Consider the following 10,057-nt stretch of genomic DNA (forward strand, 5'->3'; position numbering starts at 1 on the left):
GTTTAGCCCCCGGACAACATCTCTTCCTCCTCAGCTCGCGAGGGATATCGGGTCTCGCTCCAGGAGCCGGCGCGGGGTTAGCACAGAGTGCTAACAGCTGATCTCTTGTGTACACGATCGATCCGTAGTTCCGAGTTTAGTCTCCGGACACGATCGCGCAAAAAAGAGCCCCCAGCAGCAATAAAACCACCGCAAGTTGGATGTCCATTGCTGCAATGAGGTAAAATAAATAAAGGATAAGGGGGAAAACACACGGCTCTAACAGGCAGCCACTCGCGCGGCACCAGAACGGATTGGTCCATGTCTGAATCCTAATTCAGCTAAAAATGTGAATTTTCTCCTCACCACTTCGAAATAGGGCTCCAATCCAAGCTTTGTGCCCTGAGTGCCTTGCTTCATACATTAGATTAGTAGTAGGCCTGTTAATTATGGTTGCTACTGTGCTTCAATAAAGTCCTTTTCTTTGGTTAAATCTTTTAATGATATATTTAACAGTTTTGAAACTTGTTAAAAATAAGTGAACTGAATGTCAAAAGTTGCAAGTTATCCACCCTTGTGGAGATATCACCAACTCTTTGAAATTTACATTTAAAAACCAAAATATTTTCATGCCTAATTAGTAGTTAAAACACGAGAAAAAAAAATCCTGATCATCAAAACTCTCATAAATAACCCAAAAGTCATTACAATTTACTTTCTAATCAGTCAACAATTCCCAGTACTTTCATTTTTCCATACTGTCCAATTTAAAGAGATTTTCCAGTGTCCCTCGCTAAAGATGTTATAGAATGCAATGATCAGCCTTTCTTTAAACTGCCTCCCCCCCAAGAAGAGCAACATTACATTTAACGACCTTTACAATCCAATTTTGAATTTTTTTTTAAATTTTTGAACAGGAAACTAAGTCCACAATTATTTTTTCCAATTTGTAATTATTTCCAATAGCCCAACTGGAAAACAAAACACAGCCCATTCCGTTCAAATCAACTGGAGATAACAGACTACCATTTGGAATAGCACACCAATAAAATCATTCCGACAGTTACAACAAGCAAACAAGGTATGTCTTTATTTAAGCAACTAGTTTTCATCATTTTATTTTCTCATGTCATGGTTAATAACTAGTATCTCCAACTGGCTTCCTGAAATGTCCATCAAATACATAGTTCCACAACAGACCACACCACCAGGACCTTTTTTTTTTCACTCTGTCAAAATAAACAAAAAATAAGATGGCTGGATGTTACTGTACTCTTTAATAAGCCAATAAATTTATTTGCATATTCAACTTAATGTGTTATGTTTTCGTGAAAGGGTGGGGTGCACGTTGGGCTGCCAGTAAGGTTTCATCGGCGTCAGCAAACAACAACAATATGGATAAAAATACAGTGCAGAGGAAAAACAAACAAAAATGTTTTTTTAGTTCTTCACAGTGTAAAGTCCATACTGCTTAGACCAACGTAAGAAAGGGAGAAAAGTCATCACTTGTCTCTAACCAATCAACATCAACAAATGGACATCAGATCAAAAATGGAAAAACTTCAACATTTACACCTTCAATAAATATTGTGATAACTTTCCCAGTGCCAGTTGTTATAATTCATCATCTATATGGTTCTCAGATTTGGTTTTCTCAGTTCCTAAAAATGAGAAAGAAAAAAAATAGGCAATTTTTGTAAACTCAGCAGTTCATACCTTGCAAGTTTCATCACAAAATTGCACAGCAAACCAACCTTTTTTTGTTTCTTCTGAAAGCTGTGATTTGGTACCGGATTCTATCTGAGCAGTGCTTCCCTCTGTCGGCGTAGCATCAACTGGCAACTTGTCTTCTAGGCTTTCTGTTTTCAAAAACAGTCAATATAAAGAATTCTACTTTTGAGATATCAGTGCTTCATTATGTTTTAAGTGTACAGGTGTCACCCACCACTCGTTTTGTCAGAGCTCTCCTCGGTGGGTAGGATGACTTTCTGTTCAGCTGTGCTATTATCCTTGCTGCTTTTTTCAGATCTAGTGTTATTCTTGGCTTTAGCTTTAGACATCGGTTTGGCAAACTTTGCCTTGTTGAGCAGATAGTTGACTTCTCTGTCCAGCAGGGAAAGCTTTGTTTCAATATCTTTGGAGAGCATGACTGGACGCTCTTTGGGAGAATGTTTCTCCTGCTCAGCAACAGTCTCATTCCTCCATGTCTGTACAGATGGTGTGGTTTGCATTCATTACTTCAAAAATGCTTTCCATAACAACATGTGACCCAAAAAACAGTAATACAAATAGGACATTTACTAACTTGCTGTACAATACTACATAAGCCACCATTTAGCCATTTTTGCATTGCCATACGTAGAACCAAGCAAAGTTGGATAAAGCAATTGGTTGCGTTCAGAAAAGAAAATTAGGGCTTGAAACTGCACTCAAATTGGTCGCAAATGACCTGTTGAGAGAATAAAATGTAACCGCATTTGTGCGGGTGCCTACATTTTAACGGTGCCACAATCAGAAGCAGTTCTCAGACATTGTGGTGATAAGTCACCTTCAGTCTTTTCGAGTTTCCGCATTGTGCATACGGCAGCCACCTTGGTATTACACAGGGACCACAGATGTGTACACTATTCAACTCATACATTTCATGGCGTTGGAATGCATTCCACGCATGCATGTTGGCCCATGTGACAGTGTCAATTAAAAATGCTACACACAAGTGCATTTGTAACCTAAATGGTGACAACAAAGTGAAAACAAAAATAACAGTACGACCCTGTGTTTCTTTTTTGATGTAAATACTGGCAGATCTAAGAAGTGTGTCACAAAGCAGGTGCCCATTGTCTGTTAATTTCTCTGGCCGGCGGTCATTTTGACGGATTGCACTCTAGCAAAGAGTTCATCATCTAAAGCCATTTTATAGTCTAATAAAAGCAATTTATTAATTAAAATAATTACAATTCTGTTTTAAGTATCTTTTAATGTAAATTATGTCACGTGAATGAAAAACAATCGCTGTGTGTGGATCAGCTGTTATTAAATATATTAGTTTGATGTCAAAGGGGAGACGCGTGTCGCAAAAGACATAACTGCACTTAACTTTGAAGGAGGAAGTAAATCAGTAGTACGCAACCCAAAACAACTCCATCCTGAGCATACACTGAAGCTCTTTTCTCCTTCGGGAAATTATGTCAACAAGTACCACGTAACCTCATTTTATTCATTTCGACTGACTGGCAGGTACTGCTCACAATGTCATGACTATCACATTTAACAGCCTTTTTTTTACTACACGTGACACAGCTCCTCTTGGCCAGGGATGCGTTTTTTGCAAGCCGAGCAATTCATCCACAGACCCATCAATATTTTGAAACTTATAATGCCTCCTCTACTGTAGAGGATTTTTTTTTATAGATCATGGTGACCGGCCGCGTTTCTCAATGCAGCTACTGGTTGTAATTGTAACCTTCTGAGATTAAGTAGTGCCACCAAATTGACTGGTACGCCAGTCCATCCATCCATCTTCTGGACCGCTTCTCCTCACTAGGGTCGCGGGGGGTGCTGGCGCCTATCCCAGCTATCTTCGGGCAGTAGGTGGGGGACACCCTGAATTGGTTGCCAGCCAATTGCAGGGCACACAGAGACGAACAACCATCAGCGCTCACACTCATACCTAGGGGCAATTTAGAGTGTTCAATCGGGCTGCCATGCAAGTTTTTGGAATGTGGGAGGAAACCGGAGCACCCGGAGGAAACCCACGCAAGCACGGGGAGAACATGCAAACTCCACACAGGATGGCTGGAGCCGGGATAAAACCCACGCCCGATGCTGTCTCTCACTGTGAGGCCATCGTGCTAACCATTCGGCCACCGTGCCGCCCCTGGTACGCCAGTCAAAGGAGTAATAACTATTTTTAGACAGTTTAATATGTGAAATTGCACCATCGGATTGAAAAATATACAGAATTAGGAAAAGTCAAGAGGCCAGGAGCATGGTCAATCTATGTACGCTGAATAATACGTACCATCAAAAGTTTGAAAACAGTTAAAATGACTACATCATGTTCTATTGCGACCAAAACTGTGACCAGTGCTAGCTGGTAAAACGTTTGTGTGGAGCCCTGTATATACGAGGTATAAATGATTTATCAGACAGTGAAAGTGCATGTCAGGGTTTAAATCAAACATTCCCAATTAGGGCTGGATGATCATGATTATTTTTGAGTGAGATTGAAATAATGACATTTATTTCAAAACTTACTAATGTAACTACTAAAACATCCATCCATTATCTATACCGCTTCTCCTCATTAGGGTCGCAGGGGGTGCTGAAGTCTTCCCAGCTGTCTTCGGGCAGTAGGCGGGGTACAACCTGAACTGGTTGCCAGCCAATCGCAGCTACTAAAACACTTCTACTCAAAACTAAGATCATATCCGTATGCTTACCCATAACTTGCATGTTGAACATTTTATTCTTTAACACACTTTTGTTTTCCAGTACAGTATACCCTTGTTATGTAAAATTCAAGCTTCTAGCATTTTCATTCTGCTACAGCCACACCATCGATGTCTTACATCTTTGCAGATATTGAAGCATTAAACTTATTCCTTTATCATATTTATTTTCTTTTTTTTATTTTGAGGGGCGGCGCAGTCGAAGAGTGGTTAGCACGTCCGTCTCACAGTGCAAAGTGGGTTTGAATCCGGCCCTGGCCTTTATGTGGGGAGTTTGCTTGTTATCTCCGTGCCTGTGTGGGTTTCCTCCGGGTACTACGCTTTCCTCCCACATTCCAAAAACATGCATGGTGGGTTAAGTGGGCACTCTAAATTGTTCCGAGGTGGGATTGTGATCCCAAAGGGTGGTCTTCTGTCTATGTTTGCCCTGTGATTGGCTGGCAACCAGTTCAGGGTGGACCCCACCTGCTGCCGAAGACGGCTGGGATAGGCTTCAGCAGCCAATGCGACTCTTATGAGGATGTGGTTCAAATAATGAATGGATGGATGTTATTTTCGGTCTTGGATGAAAGGGGCTAACCTGTGATCTCAGGCATTGCATTCATGCCATGTGAAAATGTGAGTTGGTACGACAAAAAAAAAAAAAAAAAAAAATCAGCTTTTTTGAATTGTGAGGAAAAGAAATCTTGAAGTTTTAAGACTTTAAATATAACTATAAATGTTAATCAACATAATTACTACATGTACTACACTAATTACTATAAGAACTACAAATCAAATAATTAGTAAGAATGTAAAATAAGAATATACTAAATTGAGTGAGAGAGAGAGAGAGAAGAGAGAGAGAGAGAGGGAGAGACAGACAGAGAGACACAGTTTATTTTATTATTTATTTATCAATTTATTTTCAGTAAACTCCAACTGGTGTGCCATCAAACAGGTTAAAGGACACTTACGGAAGTTGAGAATCTCATAAGGTGCATGCTTCTTTCTCAAGCAACATACAGCAACATACTTTCAAACCGAGAAATTTTAAATGCACCATTCAGTACATTAATATTTTTTTTTTTTCAATCATAACAAGTTCAAGAGAAGTCGCACTTGGTTTGCTTGCTCAAAAGGCATGGAAATTGAGAAGGGTCCGGCAACAGCTGGTGCGTTACTGTGAGGACACAAGAACCCCCACTGCGTTCCTGCCAGTGTTTTGTTGACCAAAGAGAAGATCCAGTTAGAACCGGGGTGTTCCCAATACAACAGTGTCGCGCAGTGAGCATTGGTGATATGATCGACCTATTTTATGGCGTTAGATTTATGCCACAATTACCTAAGCATAATGTCAAAAACCATGTACAAAAACATGGCACGCGCATACAAAAATGTTTCGCGAGTAAAAGACCTTCCAAGTGTACGCACAAAATAGGTTTTATGCTTGCGGCTTCTCTCTCCTCCACACATACAAAACGCTGATTCACGCTTGCGATACAGCCATGACACTTATGCCACAATTCTTAACCAATCAGGAGTCCGGACGCTAGGGCTGTTTCTGATTGGTTGTTTACAGTCCAATTGTAACTCAGAGGTGGGGTAAAAAAAAAAAATGTTTATATGGTGCATTTCACAACAGCTGGAGCTGTAACAAAGCGCATTCCATATGGTCTAATATAAATGGGAATAGAATAGCGGGGCGCTGTTGCAAAACAACTACCATGGCGACATCTAATGAAAACGAACAGAAAAACGTTTATAGAAGCACAGGGACGATAACATGTAGCCAAAGATATTTAAGAACAGCGTGTTTGAAGCAATCGTAATTGCGGCATAAATCTAATGCTATAGAAAACAGGCGACACTGGACGAGGCCCTTGGTGTGAGGCGGCGTTCCTGTTACGGTGTGAGGGGAGCGTTCCCGTTTTGTAGCGGGAACGCCCATTTGTGGCTGCAGCTGGACCTTATTGTGGAAATTGCTGGATTTCCATTAAGAGTGCATTAAGCGATGAGAGGGCATCAGTGCGCATTTTCGTTGTTGCTGATCGTTTCATCCCTTAAAAAATAAAACCAATCGTGTCCACAATCTCATGTTCCACCGCAGCGGTCGGAAAAATTAAGTCACTTTGGGTGTGAGTTAACTGATAGGACGTCACTTTCGGCGCGACAGGACGTCACTTTCGGCGCGACATCTTTTCCTCCGCTTTTATCCACCGGGCGAGTAAACGCAACTATGGTTTTGTGCACCACCACATGCAACACTTGCACCATTCTCATGGAAAGACTCTCCCTGCTAGAGGGACGTGTCCGCCAGCTAGAGCAGAGTAATGTGGTAAGCGTAAACGTGGCGGACACGACTGTTAGCACGGGTTGTAGCCAACCTGCTAGTCTGGTTAGCATTGGCCGTAAACGGCTTGCTAATCGCGGTGAGCCTGTTAAGACACATAGCAGTTCCATTCCACCTCGGTCTCATGGCTCCCGCACCTTAGTGATAGGTGACTCCATTACCCACAACATTAAGCTTGAAAATCCAGCCACAGTAATGTGTATTCCTGGGGCCAGAGCACCCGACATAGAAGCTAATCTTATGGAGCTAGCGCGCAAGACACCTATACACCAGCGCAGTGCAAACAACGCTAGCTATTCAGATATAGTGATACACGTTGGCTCCAATGACACTAGGATGAAGCAATCAGAGATCACAAAGAAAAACATAGCAAGGACTTGTGATCTCGCCAGAAAGATGAATCGGCATCGAGTAATTGTCTCTGGCCCCTTGCCTGCTAGAGGCAATGACGAGAGGTTTAGTAGATTATTCTCGCTAAATAAGTGGCTGGCTAGTTTTTGTAGTGAGCAGGGACTGCAGTTTATAGATAACTGGCCTTCTTTCTGGGGCCGACCCGACCTGCTGAGGATGGACGGCCTTCACCCTAACTGGGAAGGCGCCATCACTCTTTCTAGAAACATAGATTATTGTTTGAGCCTTCCATGACTATTCATATTAGAGCAGGTCGGGCTGCAGGCGAATAGTGAGCCTGTAAGGAAGGGTATGGAGTCTGTAAGGCTAGAGCTAACTAGCGCTATGCTAGACTTAGACAACACACATAGCTTTTCTTCTAGATTTGAGCGCTACACACCATACGCTGTTACATCTCATACTGATATAATTTCTACTGAGGTGGTAATACATGATGGGTTTAAGCATTCCTCCTCGGTCGGTTTTATTGACGACGAGCCGTTCTCTCAAAATAATAGCACTCGAAAGCTGGTAAATAACTATCGGATTCCGACCGTCAGAATTTCTCGCCGCGTTTATAGTCGCTCGAGGTACAATCCGGGACCTAGGCAAGGCAATCTCCTTAATATTATGACCAGGAGTCCTGTTGCGCGGAATAACTTAGACCTATTTTACTGAAACTCGGTTTTTTAAATATTAGATCGCTTTCATCGAAAGCCTTGTTAGTTAATGACCTTATTAGAGACCATAATCTTAACATGATTGGTCTTTGCGAGACCTGGTTAAAACCGAATCAGTTTTTACCGCTAAATGAGGCTTCGCCTCCAAACTTCGTGAGCTCGCATGTTGCGCGCCCTCAAAAGAAAGGCGGGGGTGTAGCCCTCATTTCCGAATCTAACCTAAAACTTAGTCCTCGTTTTAGCAATTCCTTTAAAACATTTGAGGTTCTCATTATGCGATCCTCAGCCGAGCTGCCGTTTTATCTTGCCGTTCTTTATCGTCCACCTGGCTCTTACTCCGGCTTTCTAGATGAATTTTCTGAATTCGTAGCTGATTTAGTAACTCATGCGGATAATATACTTATCATGGGCGACTTCAACATTCATATGAATCTCCCGTCGGAACCACTTACCGTGGCGTTTCGGACAATCATTGATATGTTTGGTTTCACGCAAATAATAAATGAAGCAACGCATATAAATGGCAATACGCTAGATTTGGTATTAACCCGAGGCTTAGCATCTTCAAAAATAATTGTATTACCATATACCAGTGCTATATCTGACCATTACTTTATCAAATTTGAAGTCTTGGCTCACTGTCATCGTTCTGACCATAATCAAAATTATAGCAGCCGTAACATTAGCTCAACCATCGTTGCGTTCTCTGAGCTACTCCCTTTAGCAACTGCTTCGTTTCCTAATTATATTGGTACGATTGATGATCTCACAAACAACTTTAATGTCGCTTTGTTAAAAGCGCTTGACTCCGTCGCGCCTTTAAAAACTAAAACTCGTCCAAAGAGGCTTACTCCGTGGTTTACAGAGGAAACGCGCGTACTGAAACGATCTTGTAGGAAGCTTGAGCGCAAATGGCGTGCGACCAAACTTGAGGTCTTCCGTCAGGCATGGTGCGATAGTTTATTAATATACAAAGAAGCGCTTAATCTAGCCAAAACTAATTATTATTCTAGATTAATTGTCTTACATAAAAACAACCCTAAATATTTATTTGATACCGTAGCAATGCTAACGCAAAAGCGACCAACCTCGGATAGCTCTTCCTATTCAGCTCACGATTTTATGCAATTTTTTACTCAGAAGATAGAATGTATTCGTGATGAGATTAAAGACACTGTTCTTAAAATTCCGTCGAATTCCGCGATAAATGGTGTTAATAGGGACATTAGGGCCGATAACTGTCCGATAACCTTATGTCAATTTAAAAAAATATCTCTTGAGAGCCTAACAAAATTGGTTAGTGCGGCAAAACCGACAACTTGTGTGCTCGATCCGCTTCCTGGCAAACTAATTAAAGAACTGTTTACGACCCTAGGACCGTCTGTTTTAAATATAATTATCTATCACTTACCACGGGTGTAGTACCAGCAGCTTTTAGGACCGCCGTTATCCGACCGTTACTTAAGCAACCAAACCTTGACCCAGAGAGTCTCATCAACTATAATCTTCCGTTTATTGCAAAAATTCTTGAAAAAGTCATAGCGCAACTTAATGAATATATGACTGCTAATAATCAATTTGAACCTTTCCAATCGGGTTTTAGAGCCGACAACTCTACTGAGACGGCCCTTGCTAAAGTTACTAATGATCTTCTCATAGCTATGGACGCCGACACCTCATCAATATTACTCTTACTCGATCTTAGTGCCGCTTTTGATACCGTTGATCATAACATATTATTAAAACGCCTTGAAACGTGTGTTGGCATTTCAGGTTCAGCGCTTTCTTGGTTTAATTCGTATTTGTCGGAGAGGACGCACCGTGTAATTCATGGCAATACGACTTCGGATCTTTGTAAGATCACATGTGGAGTTCCGCAGGGATCGGTACTTGGACCTCTATTGTTTAGCATCTATATGCTACCGCTTGGTGATATTATACGGAAATATAACATTAGTTTTCACTGTTATGCTGATGATACGCAATTATACATGCCGTTGGATATAACGAATCCGCGCGACTGCTATAAATTAGAGGCGTGCCTTGCCGAAATTAAACAATGGATGTCTTTCAATTTTTTGCGTCTTAACTCAGATAAAACCGAGATGCTCATCATTGGACCAGCGCGTCATCGGTACCTTTTCAAAGACACCACTCTGAATATCGATAAATGTAATATTATCCAAAAGGATTCAACAAAAAATCTCGGTGTTATATTTGACGCA

At 41.4% G+C, this 10,057-nt stretch overlaps 1 protein-coding gene across 1 annotated transcript in view; it reads right to left on the reverse strand.

The window, feature by feature from the left end:
* Positions 1-1,046: 1,046 nt before the first annotated feature.
* Positions 1,047-10,057, reverse strand: part of hyou1 (hypoxia up-regulated 1) — a 58,416-nt gene continuing 49,405 nt past the window's right edge. The window contains exons 12-14 of the mRNA XM_088279070.1: positions 1,925-2,186; positions 1,734-1,838; positions 1,047-1,640 (exon numbers count right to left, since the gene is read on the reverse strand). Coding sequence (XP_088135196.1) covers positions 1,594-1,640; positions 1,734-1,838; positions 1,925-2,186 — 414 coding nt within the window. The 3' untranslated portion in view covers positions 1,047-1,593. The remainder of the gene's footprint in view (positions 1,641-1,733; positions 1,839-1,924; positions 2,187-10,057) is intronic.

Source organism: Idiotropiscis lumnitzeri, chromosome 17 (assembly GCF_059441095.1).
Source record: "Idiotropiscis lumnitzeri isolate Australia: NSW breed Sydney's pygmy pipehorse chromosome 17, RoL_Ilum_1.0, whole genome shotgun sequence".
Classification (NCBI taxonomy): domain Eukaryota; kingdom Metazoa; phylum Chordata; class Actinopteri; order Syngnathiformes; family Syngnathidae; genus Idiotropiscis; species Idiotropiscis lumnitzeri.